The 18,542-nt window shown below is 40.5% G+C and overlaps 1 protein-coding gene across 2 annotated transcripts in view; it reads left to right on the forward strand.

Annotated features, from left to right (window-relative positions):
- TTC8 (tetratricopeptide repeat domain 8) overlaps positions 1 to 18,542 on the forward strand; it is a 260,914-nt gene that overhangs the window by 91,236 nt on the left and 151,136 nt on the right. For both annotated transcript variants that reach the window (XM_086937626.1, XM_086937627.1), the window contains 3 exons: positions 4,833 to 4,877; positions 10,262 to 10,347; positions 15,413 to 15,500. In XM_086937626.1, the coding sequence (XP_086793752.1) occupies positions 4,833 to 4,877; positions 10,262 to 10,347; positions 15,413 to 15,500 (219 nt within the window). The remainder of the gene's footprint in view (positions 1 to 4,832; positions 4,878 to 10,261; positions 10,348 to 15,412; positions 15,501 to 18,542) is intronic.

Here is an 18,542-nt window from a genome sequence, read left to right on the forward strand (position 1 = left end):
CTCTTTGATTGGCCGGTTTCTATGCTCGCTTTTAGGGAGCTACTTCTACCCCCTCATCCATCACCCCCACTCATGATCCATATTCATTTTTTTTTACTTTTGCAGTTTTTATATAGTGCAAATTTATTTGCGAACATGGCCCTAGTTAAACCACATGGCAGCATTTCACTGCTCATTACCATCAGGGTCTACTTTCATGAAAGTGTTTCCGCGCTTACATCAGTTAAGCATCACCTGTTCATTGTTGCTAATGAGCAGCCACTTTTAAAAGGGTTTTCTGCAAAAATAGGGGTCTCTCAGTTCTACTGCACTATCACAGTCCATTCCACCACTTTCTCATTAGTTCATTGTTTTAAATGACATCTGTACACCTTCTGTACACCTTCTTGAACCTGTCGTCAGTAGAACGACCTTGTGCGCTAAAAACTTCACTAATCCCTGCTCTGTTCCAGTCATGGAGAGATGTTTGTGAAATCTCAAACAGCACCCCTACCAATCCAATGTTTGAACTTTTGAAGTCAGAAAGTATCTTAAGTTTCACATCAAGCTGCAGCCCATCATCAGTGGTGCATTGTTTAAATGAGGCCATGTCCTTAGTTTCTGCAGTAGGCTGAGACTTGTTTGACTGCTGAGCACATACCCAGCCCTCTTTAATTTCTACTTTTTGTTTCAGTTTAACTACTTGAGCCTGAGCATGTTCTTTGTTACCTATTGGATTCTTTGTGAGCCTACCTGATATGGTGCACTTTAGCGCAACGGAGACCGTGCTGATTGTGGGACCTTGCTGAAAACATGCACCCGGAGTGAGATACCAAGGGAAAGGTCAGGGGTACTGGAACCTAATGTGATCCAGAGGAGGATCAGTGGAGAAGAAATGTGTAGTGGTGAGACGAGCTGAAAGAGAAACCAGCATTTTAAACCCCTTTGCACCACCCAGATGCACTGTGCCCCCATGTCAGTGGGGTTGCCAGACTTTTCGGAGTTAGTAAATAAACTAGCCCCTGAACCATTAGCATCACCCATGGAATTGTCAGTGGAATTTTGAATTAAGCAAGAGCCATAGCTGAATTTATTGCCTGAAATATCTGTATACACAGTGGGTATTTATTCTGGTTATGCCTCACTGTAGTGTAATGCCATGTCTGCAAAGTGGAATGTTATGAGAATCTTCTTTGCACCCCGAACTACGAAGGAAAATACATGACACACCAGTACTAGTGTAGGAAGATCAGGAAATCAATAGAAGAGAATGCTCTTTGTTGAACTTCAAATTGGTGCTGCATTGTGCTCTAAATGCTAACAATTGGCATCATTACAGCAGCAATACAGGTAGAAACAATATTGGACTATCTCAGCGGTCAAGTGTATAGAGTTGCACATTATTGTATCCTTTTGGAACATTTATGTCTTACTGGTGTGTAGACAACTGCTGTCCGGTATAGTTTGTTGAATTGGTTAATAGACTAATCCGCTTGCTACTTAGGTTTCAGAAAATGTATGTTAATAGTATGGCCTATTTTGGAAACATGTGCTATTGTCATAAGGTTCGGGCTTGTTGCTGCAAACTTGGTGCTGCACTTGTGCATGTTGGTGAACTAGAATGACTTAAGAGTCCTAAGATGTAAGAGTTGGTTCTCTGCCCGAAGTGAATGGTTGGAAGAATGTGATTATAGGTTGAAGTATGTTGTAAATTTGGAATGCTATTTGTTAGGACAAGAAGATTGGGTCCAGTTGAGCTGCTTCTTACTTGGGGCTGTGCTTAGGTATGTCAAACATAACCATACAGTGAGCTTAGGCATTAACTGTGGCAGTGATGAACGGGGTAATCGTAACAATACATGTAATCTTATTCCAAAAAAAGACCAATGATCCAATAGCTGTAATGCAAATATTTATCAGATTGAATCTTATAGTGATGATCATATCCATGATAAGTAGGTGCCGGAAAAAACATTTTTTTTAGTCTTGCCATAGACACCCACCATTAAAATCTGGCAAAGAAAGGCCTCTTACATCGACAAATCAACACTTGCCAAAAGAAGGGTTTCTGTCTTATCCTGTTGTGATCAAAAGTACCAGTTGTTAGTCATCCACATTGGGAGAGCCCTGTGTGCAAATGTGAGTTGGCCTCCAGCTGTTTATCTGTAGACTAAATTGTATTCAGGGTGTCTATCTGATGAATGAGTGCACTTTTCAGAGTTACTCATTCTACTAAACTTAAAACCACACCTGGGTTAGTATTTAGCAGGTAGAAGGGTCTCAGCAAGGGCCTAAACCTGGCATGAGAGTACGTGCCTCAATTTATCAATCCAGTGATATATGCCTTAACCTTTGTATTTGTATATCCCCCATTTTTAATATTACCATCTCAAATTTCGTTTATGAAGTCTGTTGTGTATTTGTTTTTGTATCACCATTTCTCATTGTTACCTCGAAGTTACTTAAGTTATAATTAAGTTAGTATTTCCCTTCCTCATTCCACATTCCTCCCTGCCCCTTTCCCAATCCTCGATATGGCATGCACCTTGCTATGTTGTATTTAGGAATGTTGGATAAAACCTACCAGAAAAGGAAATAACCTTTATTGGCTGCCTTACCAAAGCAAATGTGCAGTGGTGTTTGTAGTTAAAAAATGAGCCTTCTGGGGGTCTTACGGCTAATCATGTTTACCACTTTATAACAAAGTCCAATTCTGCCTGATATTGGGCATACTGCTGTACACCTGATGTATTGCTTCATTCACCTTACTTGTTTACCAAATTGTTCTTTATTTCACTAATCACTTATTACGCAACCCACTTACCCTTCCCTGGTTTATTTATAAATCTGTATCTCCAGACATAGCCAACTCTGCTAACTTTAAATGTTCTTTCTCAATAACGTTCATGTCCACAATTTTTTTTATTATGATATACTCAGTCTTGTGGCTTAAACCATGTTGTAGCCTGGCATACATTCTATCTGAGGCTTCCGACTGGAGTCTCCCTTCTCTCCAAGCTCCTCACTACCTATTTTGCTTAGTTCTCAGGCCAAGTCTGTTGCCTAAGCAGGTTTTTAGCCTTCAGTAAAAAAATTGACTTGGATTATTTGATTATTGAGTCTATTACAACCTAAACACCCAACAGAATATTGTCCCTTTGTGTTGTAATTAGAAATGACGGACTCTAGAAGAAAGTATACTGTAGGCCCAACGTTCTGAAGAGGTACTACACTTGAGACCTCTTTTATAAGTGACTTTTATGTTCTTTTATATTCTAACTGGCCACATCAGAATTACAAATAAGTGGGAATTGTCTGGTCCTGATAATGAGGATTAATCTATGCTGGAATCGGGAATGGAGTTGATTTATCTGGGTACTTCATCATTTCTAAAGATGCCATCCAGATCCCACTCTTAATCGGTCAGTAACTCCACCACTGGTACCTTTGACTCCAGGGAGCTAGAGCTTTCTGCCTAATTACCTTGGGCCCTTGTAATTAGGTCCCAAAGGGCAAATTCATGCTCCGTCTTTGATTTCCCTTTATTTCAAATTTATGGAAATTGAGTTCATGGAGCTATTGTATATTCTCTTAAATCTATATTAAATGAGCGATTCAGAAGCTTCCTACAGTATTTTCCCTGACGGCTGTGCTTACTGTATACATTGCTGCCTTATTTCCAACTTGGGCCTTTGCCACCGAGTATCACATGTATTGCCATGCAGTGTTCAATGGGCTCTAAGAATTCCACTGTCTATAAAGAGCGCATAGATGGCAGCCTTCAAACTGAAGCCAGGTCTATCCTGATTCCACTGTTTTCCTGAAGGAGCTGCTCTCGGCAAAGGTGTCTGAAGTCACCATCTTTCCACTGTGTTCTGGCTCCGCTGCTGGCCCGCCAGCAGGGACTCCCACTTTCTTTCAGACCTCTGCAGGGTCACACCTTTCTGCATCTTTGTACTAACTGAACATTGCCTTACCGTCCCCTTCAAGCACTTCGCCCCTACTGCCCTGCATCAGCGTCTACGACTTGTACCAGCCATAAATCAAGAATGTACCTCAACTGCTTGTATATGGGGGAAAATAAAATCTAACACAATCATGGCCCTTCGAAGCTTCAACAAGCAATCTGTGAGTAAATCTTAGTCTCTTAGGGTCAGACCACATTGTCTTACCTTGACCCCAGTTGGCCACCTGCATGTGATAACACGTTGCTTCCATTCCCCTCTCACTAAGTCCAAACATATTGACTTCAGTTAGGTTCTGATCCGTTTTTCCTCTTCATAGTGTGAACTTTGGAATGTGTACAGATACTCTTTTTAGCTATGGATAATGCCCACATTTCACAACATGTTACAATACATTTGAGTTAATGAGTCCAGTTTATATTTTAGATTTCATCCTTCCAAGATAAATCCAAAGAATACTGTAATCCCTGAGCGCCACTTAATGTACTAGTCTCTGATCTTTCTTCTAGCAGTAGAAGAATCACGCACACCATTCTTTATGAGAGCCATTCCATTGACTACAGTGCAACAAACAGCCTCATATAGCACATGGAACCCAGGTCTCTTCACCTGATTAGCATGCCATTATCACTCGACCAGGTGAGCTTTCACTTGCCTCCTTTTGGAAAGAAAGGATCTCGAAGAGACTATAATTTTTGGTGAGACTTGCAGTAGAGCTAACTCTCCTTCCAACAAATCAGGCAAGACTACGAGCATGTGACAAGCAACATTTATGTTACATTGGCCAGATCAAATATAACCCAGACCAGTAATTGTCTCATTTAGTTTTAAATCTGTTTATACTTTTTAATCAACCGCATTGCCTCATATGTCCTCTTTTATTTTCAGGCGCTGTTTGAGTACATATTTCATCACGAAAACGACGTAAAAAACGTAAGAGATTTTTCACTAATGCTCTGTTTTACTATTTGAATGCAGATTGATTGATCTTGCCCTGAAGGTGTGCCAGGCTAAGTATAGAAGGTCTTGGGATATAGAGCCCTCCACACCTTCACATTGCGGAGATGTCTGCAACCGAGACACATGCATTCATTTTACCTCCTGACATAAACCTACATAGCTGGGTCTTCAGTGATCTGCATGTTTGTCTGTTTTGCACTGGCACTAGCTGCTTTTTTGCCTGTTTCCAGCTTGCAAACTACTGGAGGAGGGAAATGTGATAGTTATTTGCAGAGACCATTGTGGGTAAGTTTAGGAAGATTACTTTTTTATGCCCTTTTTAGATAAATTTGGGTTTAACATGCAAAAGTACTGCAACCGTAGAAACCCCCTTCTGTTAATAGGTTTGGGTCTATTTGATTTATCTATTTGTGGATGGTTTTCACAAGCTTTTGGTTTACTGGGCCAGAGAGTGTTTGTAGTTCTTTCGGGTTGCAGTCTTTCCTGCAGGAACTATATGCCTAAGTATGTATATTGTTGTGCTTTCTCTTTGATCTGCATGGGTTTTCTCAAAGTGTCCTTCCCTTCCTTTGTATGGAAGAGATGCAGTCCTTCCCTTCCTTTGTATGGAAGAGATGCATTCCTGAAGTCTGCAAGAGGATGTTTGCTGAAGTTCCTTTCAAGTGACTTGGTTATGTGCTACAGTGATAAGCTGAGGAACCACCCCTAGTTGTAATTTTTGTTTAGATAAGGAATAAAATGAGAACATCACAAGTACTTCTTATCAGCAGCTTAGGTATTCTTTCCATTTGAGCCATGTAGTATATTGCCCAGTTGACTTGGAAATCCTTCACATTGTACAACTAACGGGAACAGAAAGTCACAGGACATAGGCACAGCACACACATATATGCAAGACTCAACATTAAGTGTAGGATAGAACACTTCTTCCCTAGTGCAAAAGGAAAATAAAACATGCACATCTTGGTTGGCACAGAACCACAAATGAAACATGAAATGCTTATAAATGGAAAAATGACCTAGCAAACATAAGCAACAAAACATGCTAGCACTCTAGATAGTTCACCACCATTTAAGTCTTCTACTTCCAACATGTAACAGCAGTGTAATAAAACATGAGACAGAATTGAAGCCCAACCAAAACAGATTTTGCTTACACAAAATACTCACTCTTAGTCAACGCATCAACTGAAGTGGGGTTTGAACACCAGATCAACTAATCAATATTGCTTGTTTACCTGAAATATACATGTTTAACTCAATGGTGTTTCTGCAAAAAATGTGTGTCTGTGCAAACATGCTTAACCAACTGAGAGATGTCTTGACCATGAACTGCCCCACAAACCTCACTGCTAGGAGGGATTGGCATAAGCCCCACCACTTGAAGTCAGAAAGTACTTTTCAACTACAAATAGTTCTGTCCACTTTCTGGCAGCACCAATAGTTTTATCAGGAGAAGTAAACATACAGCCCAAGAGGCATCTCAGAGGTGGAGGAAGTCATCAGTCTTCAGCGATGACTTCTCCCTTCGTGTTTTATTATCAGGTGATCAAGGAGGGGGGAAATATTTCAGCTCATTCGGCAGTGTTGTAATATCGCAAGACTGGTTCCTTCTAAATATTGTACATTTGTGTATGACCAGAATCCTTATGCATAGAGGAGCATGAATATTTTTTCTGAAATTGGCCCCACATGCCTTTTCTCAATATAAGGCAATGTTCCAATCTGAGTAAGAAGAATATTAATTTTCCCCACACCTGGGCGGTCGACAAAAAAGTGGCATTCTTGAAGAAGGCACTGCAAGATTTTCAATCATCACAATTTTAATGCGTGAGACCGCGCTCCAAATCAGCCTATGTGGACACAGTCCATTTTCAACCCAGAACAGATAATGAATACAATACACAAAAAGGAAAAGTCTTCACCTCAGACGAGTGGCATTCTTTCAGGACTAAAGATTTTAGGGGAGCCTAAATATCTATCCACCAAGAACGCGTTACAGGAAGTGCCCCTGGGGTGCAGTGGATATTTGTGACCATTATTTGCACAGATGGAGCACTTGGTTAATACAGAAGGACTGCAGGTGACTGTTGAGCGCTTTCTGGAATGTGAGTGGTTGATGTAAATGTTGTTCCTGCTTGACCACAAGGAGGTGCCTCCTCATTTGCATGTGGGGGTTATTCCATGCAAATGAAGGAATGCCTTCTTCCCTGTCCTTCCACCATATTACAGTTGCAGGCGCCAGGACAAATGGGTCGACCGAAAGTGCACAAATTATAATCACACAGGTTGTGTTGCCTGCTGAGGCAGACACTTGGGACCGGCGACAGGGTATCCAGGACCCCCACAGGCATCCCCACACAGCCTGGTGCAGTCCCATACTTCATCCCAGCCTCCTCCTCAAAGCACTACCAGTTCCTCTGCTTTGAAAGGCACTCGTTAATTTTCAAACTGCTGATCCATCTTTTGATGCTAATCTGTCCCAACTGTCGGTCCTGGCTTGTACCTGCCCTGTTACAGCGCATTTTGTATGCCTGTTTCTCCAGCAGGAGTATAACCAATTGAGAGTGCACTTGGGGCAGGCAAGGACAGTTGGCATTTTTCCAGATTATAACATCAGTATGTTGCACTTGTTTAAGTGTAACATGGTGTGTGTCAACTGTCTGGAAAAATCCTACAACATGTCAGAATAAAAAGTAATCCTACTTATAGTTTTCATCCATAATGGTACAACTGCCCACCTGTCACGGACTATGGAAAATGCCTCCTTCAGATGTCTTTTATCACTATTTTGAATTGAAATTCAGTGTTTGCACCAGTTAAGGGATCTATGGGAAAATATATTATGATTGGTTCCTTAAAAATTGATAGGCCCTATCTTTTAACCCAATGCAAAATACTTGGGTAATATCTTCCTTGAAAAGCCACTTTTCGAATAGACTTTTATTCATTCCGTTGGGTGAGCTAGACTCTAACAGTATTTTAACATGAAATATCATATGATCCACAAAAATAATGTAATTTTGGCGATGCAGCTATCTTTTCTTCCTCATGGCTTTCGATTTCACTGCAATCCGAACCATAATCTCTTTCCCTCTAATTTTAAAAAACAATCTTCCCTGTAAACAGATCATCCACACACACTTTCTTAACGCTCTTATGCTATTTCCTAATGGTCTGGTCCTGACAATGAGGAATAATCTATGCTGGAATCAGGATTGGAGTTATCTGGGTACTTCATCATTTCTAAAGAAGCCATCAGGATCCCTCTCTTAATCGGTCAGTAACTCCACCACTGGTACCTTTAACTCCAGGGAAAATGAAAACAACTGTTGGTTAATATTCGCCCCATGTGTTCTGGTTTAGCAACATCAAAATTATCCATTCCTTACATATGATAAAAGTGTTAAGATCTCATGGTTCCTAATGTTCGGTGTGAAGTGGGATTCCTATGATGGGGAGACTAAAAGATATGGAATAAGTAACTTTTATACAATTGTTTATGTACCAAAAATTGCAGTGAATCATTTTCACACTACTCTTATTGTTGAGGAATTAAATGAATGAGGAGCTTTATTTTCCTCATAGTAACATGTTCCCTTCTATATTAAAAGGCTGATGCCGATAGTTATGTAAGTATATAATGTGTCTATTTATAAGGGACTTTAATCGGCCTTCTTCATCCAATTGTCTTTTGTTGTCTCAGTCATATTTCTCTCCCACCTACTTCAGCCATTAGCTACGTTCTCTGCGAGTGACTGCATTGTGCTCTTTCTTAAAGGGCACATTGGCACACAAAATAGTTCCCTTCAGTACCAGAGTCAACTATGACACAATGTGTGAAAGCACCGTATCAATTTAGGAAGCTATTTCACAACTTGTGCTCAGAGCTTTATTCTACACCAAAATTACAATTTATGCTGATCCAGTCTTTAAAAAAGAAGTCTTGTAGTAAAGGGGCGCAAAAGACCCATACACATCTCCCAGACATCATTTACTGGCATTGTGAAAACCTTCACTATGCCTAAGCTGGTAATTTTAAAATAAATAAATAAAGCAAGTCTAAGCTAATTGACACTTCTCTTTATCTTTTTGGGATTAAAGCAACCAGTTGCATGGTGGTCCCTTTCACAGTTTTGAGGTTTCTAAAGTGAAACCTAGGGAATTGTTAAACCTCAGTTTATTTTTATTTTCCATTGTCTCTTATTCGCTTAGAAAAATTTGAATGATCAGATTTAAGGCCTTATTTAAAGAGTGGCGGATGTTGCATATTACAGTTGGTGGATGTAGGATATTACTGGTGGCGGATATCCCGTATTACAGGTGGCACATGCAGCATATTGCAGGTGGCGGATGTCACTTATTACAGCTTCTCTGTAGCATCTGGCACTTGTAATACGGCAGATGAGATATTTATTTGTCATGTTTTGACCTTTCTGGCAAACTACAAATAAGGCCCTTAAATTCCAAGAGCTTCTTCTAAGCACTACAATGTAACACATTTCTTGCTTTATATGGCCTGTTTAAAAACATTAAAAGCAGTTTATTAATTGAAATTTTTTCTATTCGATAAATACTATTTAAAATGGCAATGCAAGCTTCTATCTTCACTGACCAGAGGTCTAGTTCAGAAAGAGAGCATTAAATGTCTGCGTTCCGTCCTTGCAATCGGAATGCTTTTTAACCCAGCTGTAACTAGTCTCATTCTGCACATTGGCATCCCTCACTATCTGACAACTGGTATTGCTTAGCACCAGGCTGCACCACACGTTTTTTTCTTTTAGCCTTTTTTAAACACATACGTCCTAATATATTTTCTAAATTATAGCTCCTCAGAATAGGTAAGTAAGTGGTTGTTGAAGCGGTCGAATGCTGAGGCGTCTTGGCGCTTGGGCTTGCAGAGAAATGCAGCGAAACCAGGGGAAGTTCAGGTCACTACAGTGGAGGGAAGAGCCAGGTTTTAACTGTGCTCCAAAATTGTGTTCTGATAGATTGAAGCCTGATGTTAAGTGGTAGCTTATTCCAGAGCTAAGATGCTAGATAGGAGAGACATCTGCCTCTCCATCTTGCCTTGTTAATTTTAGGAATGTTGACCAGTGCTTTATTAGAAGATCTCCGCATGCAGCAGGGCATGTACCATTAGAATAGTTTGTGTGTAGGCATGTTCTAACAGCATTAAAACGTGATCTGGGGCACTATGTAATCTAATTCCTCTTCACATTTGATATACATCGAAGTGGTGGTAGGAGGTGTCCAGATTTTTAATGCAATGCTTAAAAGACCAAACCAAATGAAGACCAGTGTTTTGAATATGTTCATTTAAAATGTGTGTCATTGTCTCCTTTCTGTTTTTCAAGGCACTAGATTTGGCTGCACTTGCCACTGAGCATTCACAGTTCAAAGACTGGTGGTGGAAAGTTCAACTTGGGAAATGCTATTACAGGTACACTTTTCTTTTCATTGTAAACCATTAAATGATCCTTTTGGCATGTCATAGTGTTTGAATTGTTGAATGAATAACAACGCCATCCTTGATTTTAATATCCCAATTTTTCGTTAGAGAGGTCTGTCGTGTAATATGATTCCATTCATGAATAATTGGAAGATTGAAGTGATCATTAAATCCTCGACTCAGTTTTAGCCTGTCTGTTTAAACCAGGCCCATCTATAGAGTTGCTAATATTAAGGAATCAATGTATGTTTATGATACCTTTGCTCTCTGACTTTGCTCTAATTTATGTGCTTTTTTACCTTTGTTGATTTATTAAAGATATTACTTTGTGTTAGAGCATTTTGTTTAGTTTTTGCATAATTTTTGGTAATTTAAATAATTAGATTCTCAGAGTGACTTTTAAAACTACGAATTCCTCATCTTTCTTTCTTTGTTCCTTCCAATTTCACTCACGTATGGTTGTTATAGTACTTTATTACATCCTCTGACTTCCCAGAATGCCTCTCGATGCTGCATAAGCAACCAGTTTATTCTTGGAGTTGCTACATTAAGAGAGATCACAATCTGCCTTACTACTTAGTTAGTTTAACTTAATAGTTGCAAACTAATGACAGCTCAGACTAAGTGCAAATACACTCCCTAATGAAGTGCACCATTTTGCCTTAGGTAAGACTTTCTCACACTTACATCTTACTTTGATTGATCCTATAGGTCCCAAACCTTAAATGAAATTGTCAATGGTCAGAGTATAGGCTGTTGGATATTGGAGTAAAATGATTAACCAAGTATGTGAACTTGCTGATGTTCCCGTTTGGGAGGTGGGGAAGGCATAAGCAGTTCTTGACAGTCCATATTTTACAAGCCCTTTTTTGTTAATATAATTTGTTTTTATATGGCAGAGCAACCCAGACATATGCAGTTTCTAAGCTGTTTACATAACACACTTTACTATAACCTAGTTTATTATGATCAATTTGCCCTCTTCAGAAAAATGGAAGGCCAAGTTTGCTTGGCCAGGATTTGAACTCATGATCTCCAGAATAGCCGATGTTGTCAGCAATGTGCATTGTGCTTACTGAGCCACCCTATCTGCTTTATATAGCTGCAAATTTTAAAATTCAGCAATGTCATCTTCAGAATTTAATACTTATGCATTTAGTCATAGTAGCTCTCCTAGTTTAGGAGTTGACTTGCACAGCATAGTTGTCTCTCTTTTAGCCTCCTGTGCACTGACCAATGCCGCTTACATCCTAGATGTGTGCGCCCATTAGAAGCCTGCTTGTTTCTTTGCCTTGTGTGTGACGCATAGGCTTCTGTCAGCCCTATACTCTACATTATGTGCTGTCCTCTCTGTTCCCAGTAATTGGTATAGCCCACCATCTAGTTGTAAACAACAAACATCTTCACAAAGCTGGTAAATCAAAGCTGTGCACAGCCTCCGAACATACAAACTTAAGACACCCATTACACAAGCGCTGCATTGTGCCTTTACCATTTTTGTATTTTCTGAGAATAGCTGTGAACCAGAAACGGCTTTACCTTTGCTTGTTGAAGGTTTTTATTTATCTGCAGTGCTTCTCCTCTTCCCGTTCCCCTAGCCCGACTACCAAACTAACCGTGTGTACTTGGTATCCTGTTTTGTTTTAAAATTTGACCCTAGCTTCACACTAATCACATGTTTGAGTAGAGGCCTAGACCTGTCCCCAGATATGAGTGAGGTCCTGCACCTGTACTGTGACCTGAATGGGAGCACCAAATGTTCACTCATTACACTGACTGTGAACTACCATCCTCATAATGGATTTGGTACACAGAGCGGTGGTGACCGTGTACTGTGTTTTGAGATTCCATAGTTGTGACAAGGCCTTTGTATCTGTGTCACTAGAGACCTGCTCACCCACTTGGGATGTTAGTGCAAGGATTTGGGTTAGTGCACAGAAGTGGAACTTTTTACAAGTATAAGTTGTTTGTGTACATGGCCTGTGTTTTACATTCAATGTGTGTGTGTGTGTGTGTGAGTGAACCAGCGTAATGGATTCCTGTGGATCTATTTTGTCATGTGCCGTGCCTGGCCTTAATGGAGGTGAGGTTATTTTCCTAGACAGTAGAGCGGTATTGCTGACATTACTGAACCTGGAAGGAGAAAACCTAGACACTGAAGTGGGGAGCCAGAAGACAAGGCTCCTTTAGAAATTAAATTAGGCCTTTTGCTGCGAAGGACTGCTTATTAATCTTCCTGTAGCACTGCCATTTAGTAAACACAATTCTGCTGTGGCAGCCAGAGGTGTCCAACAAAGCATATGTTCTTGTGAGGTTTGAAGTCTCAGATTGAACATCTGAGATGCAATAAGTTGGTCTATCCATGCCCCAAATGTCCTGTTATATAACCAAAACCTCTTTGTCTTATCTTTTCACTCATGTTCTGTTCCTACCCTTTCAGAAAACTGCAATGACCACTTCAAAGCCAAATCAAGAGTGCTGCCAAATGCTCGTAAGAATAAAGCTCACCTTTCTTTTGGTGTTTCTCCTGGATACTCAGCCTGCTACAGCAGTTTGCTTTGACACCATTTGTTTTGTACCACAGACGGTTTGTAGCAGTAGTCAATTAGACTACATCATGCTCCCAAAAATCCCTTCATGTTGATGAAAACAGGTGGCCAAACTCCTAATAAGATGACATATATCAAAGTGCCCATGAAGAACTCCAAATTTAGAAGCAGGACTCCAACACTGCAATATTAATTCTCTCAATGTCTAATAAAGGACAGAGGCCGCCTACTCGGCAATACTCCGCATCATGACTGGAGGTTACACCCTTAAACTGTGTGCAGTATGGGTAATACCAAGTGGTGCCTAACTAGAAGCATCCACTTAACCATCATTCCCTCTAAGAGTCAAATTCACTCTGCTCGGTCAACCATTCGGGTCACCAATGCATTGAAATCAAAAGGTTTTTTGTTGCCTTGTTAAGATACTAAGCACCAGATACATAATTTGATGGAGCCCAGCTCTCCTTTTGTACAGGTCACATCATCCAACCAGGTTGTGTGCTAATGTCTGCATTCCTCAAACCCTGCTGATTCTCACTGGTTGTAATGTTGGGTAGCTCACTTTCTGGGTGCTGACCGTACCTGACTAGCAAGACTGAACACCCTACTTGTTCATGCGATAGATCTTCCAATGTACTTGTTAGGAGCTGGCCAGTGTTAGGATTAGGAGTTACTGCTCTGCTTCATCATTCAAGCTCTTATATAATGAAGACACTACCATGATGGGCCTCAAAAGTATAGACAGAATCATGGATCTAACTCTCCATAAAGAACTACTAGTACCAGTGCAGATTCATATTTTCCAAGAATCTCTAGTTTAAGTTCGCCATGTGTAAATGTTGGCTTACATAATACCCTTGGTAATTCAGTCTTCCAAATCCTGGAGGAAAAGGATGGTGTGCCAAGTCTTCTAGATCTGGATATGAGCAGGAAGCTATGGCAACCAATGTAATGCTTACAATGCCTCTTATGGTTTTCCAACATTACCACATCCTATAGTACGCAGTGTTCAAGATGGTGCAGCTCTCTTTTAGGCAGGCTAATTTAGCCAGTATCCTGTGGGGCAGGTAGGGGGAAGAGAAGACCAGCCTAATCTATCATTCCCCCATCTCAGATCATTTCTTGCAATCGTTGAGCTTCCACATTAAAGCACCTAGACACCTGCAAATCTGACAATTACTCTTCTCTACTGACCATTGTGAGTCCAATGATTCAATTGTTTTTTTTACACTGGAATGGACTTTTATTGGTCATGTTCAGTCAAAGCTTTCGAACTGAGGGCTCTTAAGGGATAATCCAGATCCTGAACAGAGGCGGCTGATTGTGTTGAAATTCTGATGAGACATTATCTCAGTAAACGGGGGTGTTGGTCAATAGGCAGCAGCCACAACTCACTGGGAAGATGGCCTGATCACCCTATATCCAGAGTTCTTTTATGTATTCATCTAGTTCTATTGATTCTCAAGATTCTCCAGAAGTTTAAAGTAAATAACTACTGTTTCATGAACCTCACTACTTCATTACAGCTTTATCAGTTCTGATTCTTTGTCACATCATTTCCTTCAGTGTTCAAAACTTCCAAAATATCTGTCAATTTTAGCATCTATATGAACATGTTTCATTTTTAATCTTTTTAAGAAAATATATCGAAAGAAGGCTAAATTTCCCTTTTCTAATTGTTTAGTAGAATTGGGTGTTATAACGTGAAAGGTATTTTGATTAAGATACACTATAATTGCACCCTGCTGAATCTCCTTTAACCCTTCCACAAAAGAAGGATACAATCCACAATGGTTATCACACTTTCATATAATTTTTGCCTTGCTTCATCAGGAATCTATCACTGACCAAATATGGCTCATCTCCCAGGTTTATATCTGCTCTCATTCCATCACAGCCACGGTGTAATGTGTTGCAGACATTTAGCTAGTTGCAGTAATGGATGGGTTACTCTGTTTTTATACTTGTTCTACTCCCTTCTCACATCCGCTTTTAGTGGTACATAATTCAGCAGACAAGTCCATGTGGAGCTTGCATTTTAACTTCTCTATTTTTTGGTATGCTTGGGAACCTGCCCCAATATTTTTGAATAGGAGAGATCCCAGATGTTGATGTATTATAAATCTTACCTACACACAAACTTTGTGATTCCTTCTCACAATGCTCTATGCGAAAACCTTTGCAGTAGTCAGGAAAGGTTGTACATAAATTGGAAACGAAGTAGAACAGGTCATGATGTAGCACATTCATGCAGGAAAAAGGATGCATCTTTATACCTTATGCCCTGAGAGTTTGCTTTGTTTTTACAGTTTAGTGAACCACTTTTCAGTTCTTCCTATTCCTCTCCACTGTGTGAACCACATTTCAGTACTCCCTCTTCCCCTCTCCTGTGACAGGCTATTTCTGTGATATGGAATAAAAGCAGCCTTTACTCTTTAGGAACAATTGAGTCCGCAAATATATATCCCTTTATTGTGTATTCTGTTTTTTTCTTAATGTTTCTTCAGGTTGGGATTGTACAGAGAAGCCGAAAAACAGTTCAAATCTGCTCTCAAGCACCAAGACATGATTGACACATTTCTTTATTTGGCAAAAGTAAGTGATTGACATTAACTTAAGTTAGTAAAAGTAAGTGAAACGTGTTATTGTATGGATTTAAACTATCTATGGACGCTAACTCTTCAAGTCCTAAGTAAGTTTTCCATTGGTAAGTGATATTCCACTAGCAGAGGGCATATCTACAAAAAGAAAAGATTGCTTCTATTTGGGGAATCCCCACATTTAAAGGCATATTTACCTACCGCTGCATGTTGAGGTCTGCTCTTAGGAAGGGGCCAAAGCAGAATAGGCTAGAAATATTTATTATTAAATGTTTTCTAACTTGCTGAAATACATTCCCACAAAGTGCACAATTTCTGCTTTTTATAATCTGCCCAGTGAATGTACAAAAAAAATACTTGATTCTATTAGCTACTGCTACCGGCAGATTCCTTGCATCATGAATGGATCCAGCATTAGACTAGATCTGGAAACTGGAGAAAGCTCTCTGTGCTAGCAGGGGATGCGGCAGCTGTATCCTAGCTCTGTCACCTATTAACGTTCAATGTGGACCCGGAGTTGCTCTCTGGGTTTTCCCTCTAGCAACTATTCTTTCCCTAATAGTGTATGTTCTCATAAAATGTTGCTCCTACTTCCATCAGGAGTCATCTTTGGATGTCAGTGATGTACATTATCATGACCTGCAATGAGAACATAGCCCTGGGTCAGAGCATTTTAGCTACTTCATTTATTTGGGAGACCACTGGATAGCATAAAACGTCATCAATCGGTGAGATAGCTGCCTCTCCAAATTCCATTCCAGATCCATGACTTAAAGTGACTCTGGAGAGAAGGCCTTTTTATAAGAGTTGTCCTTGACGTGTGTATTGATCTGAATGGGGGGAACATCTGTCTGGTGTAGTATACTGCCACTGAGAGAAAGCCTTTTCGTCAGAGTTGTCCTCTCTCGACTTATATATTGATCTAAATGGGGAAACATCTGTTGTCTGGTGTAGTACACAGCCACTAGCCTCGTTGTTTGGTTGGCAGGCTCTTGCTAGACTACGACCTCAAGTATCATCTTCAGATTGGACGTTGGTACCTAGCTGTATTCCAGCACCTTTTCCAGTGCTGTTGGGCGCGATTGTGGCTGTTGCAGCTTTGGGTGGTGACCCTACTAAATGGAGGCATTCACCCATTCACCGCAGTACTCCTGGCCATGTTTCTCCTCCAGTTCCCACTGGTGCAATATCAGGTCCCCTGACAGCACTTCTGCCAGTTGCCTGCACCCTAACACGAGTCAACCACATGGGAACTTCTGATGCTGTATCAGCACTTCTAGATAGTTTTCTGCCACTAAACTCCTCACTCATTGTTTCCACATCGGCAACACTAACGTTGACTACCGATTCATTGTCTGGGCTTCTGAAGACCAGGGCCATTTTTATTAACGCTGGTAAGTCTTTTGAGGCTGACTTTAGTGGTGAGCATTCTAACAAATTTCCAACTTGAATCATCGATGTGCAGGATTATTTGGTACACTTGGACCTTCCTTTGAACTTCTTACAATGCCTCATTTCTCATTATGCAGGTGGTGTAAGAGAAGTAGATTACCTTTTCTCTCTTTCAGATTCTGTCAGTCTTTCTATTTTGACTTTATATAGCTTGTGGTTTTGATCCTATGCCTGAAGCTACCTTGGCTAGTCCTCAACTCTTTTAACAGAAGACTCTTTCAACGCGGTCTTATGTATGTTTGCTGAGGCCCTGATGTTAGCGATGACTCTGGTAAAAATGAAAACGAATCTGCTGACAGAAATCCTGCAGCCCAATTCCTCTATTACAGAACCCTTTTGACCTTTTATTGAGGTATTCCAAATTGTACCAAATCCATTTGGATTCCCATTTTGACTTATTGTTTTGAATATGCATTCAAGAGAACTCTTGTACAGCTGCCTGTCTTGGTATTTGAAGGCTGAAATTTGTGCGATCACTTACCGGACAATTATTGCATTTCTAGTCCTCCAGCCTTTATGTTGAACTTCTAGTTTGTGGTCTTCGATGCTGTCTTTTGGCTGCAGTTGACCCAACTTCTTCACCTTGTTTCGGACAAGTTTGTCAACACTTCAGTACTTAATTTGAGCCGGTGGTTTCCGGTGCTTGGCACCGGCACTTAATTGTCAACACTGGCACTTATGACAGGTCCCACATGGTGGTGCAGTTTGTATAAATTAGAGATGAGCAGAACAGATCTTGTTTATCAATTCAGTACGCATTAAAACAACTAATACCCATTGCTCAAGCTATTTTTATAGCTTTGGGGGCCTGGATAAGGCTGAATTGTCACACTTGTAGAGTGATGGCGAGTAGTAGTTGTGTAGGTACTGTCATTGGCAATGACAGCAGTGGTAATCGCAATGGGTTGTGCAAGCTGCAGAGGTATCGTGGCTAGAGGCCTTGCACTTATTTAGTGGATGATGCTTGTATCTTGCCCCTCAATGGTTCACTGTTATAGTTGGTCCAGCTGCATTGAGAGTGCACTCCCTTGCAGATTGTGCTATTGTCTCTGCACTGGAACCTGCTCGTAGTCTATTTTGCATCTTTGATGTGCTTTTCATTGTTAATGGCGTTACTCCCATCCCTTCCCTCTGTGGCCTAGTCCATGTTGGATAGGTAGTTTATGGAGGTATCATCTCCAAGCTAGACTACGGTGTCTGTGGCGCTACATTTATGGCCTTGATCCTAGGTTGTTGGTCGAGGATTTGTGACTGTTGGAATTTGCTGTCTTCCAATGTGACTTCATTGCAACCTGTGGTCTGCTTCATATACTTCTTTTGCTTTCTATTTAGTGGCTCTTTATACAGGAGAAAGTCAACTTCTCTGGTGCTGCATCTGCCTGCTGTACTGCAGGGTCCTAGTGGTGATGTTCGTGTAGCTTGTTCCCTTCTGTTCCGCTTTGATTTTTCTGTTTACATCCTCATAGGAGTCGAAGGGAAGAGCAAAGTTATCTGATTGCACTATTTTTTTTACTTGCATGTAGAGTGCATGCAAATGTCTTTACATTGTGTCCTCTTTTGCGCCCACCCTCACTAATTTCCAGTA

This window comes from Lissotriton vulgaris, chromosome 9 (genome assembly GCF_964263255.1).
Source record: "Lissotriton vulgaris chromosome 9, aLisVul1.2, whole genome shotgun sequence".
NCBI lineage: Eukaryota > Metazoa > Chordata > Amphibia > Caudata > Salamandridae > Lissotriton > Lissotriton vulgaris.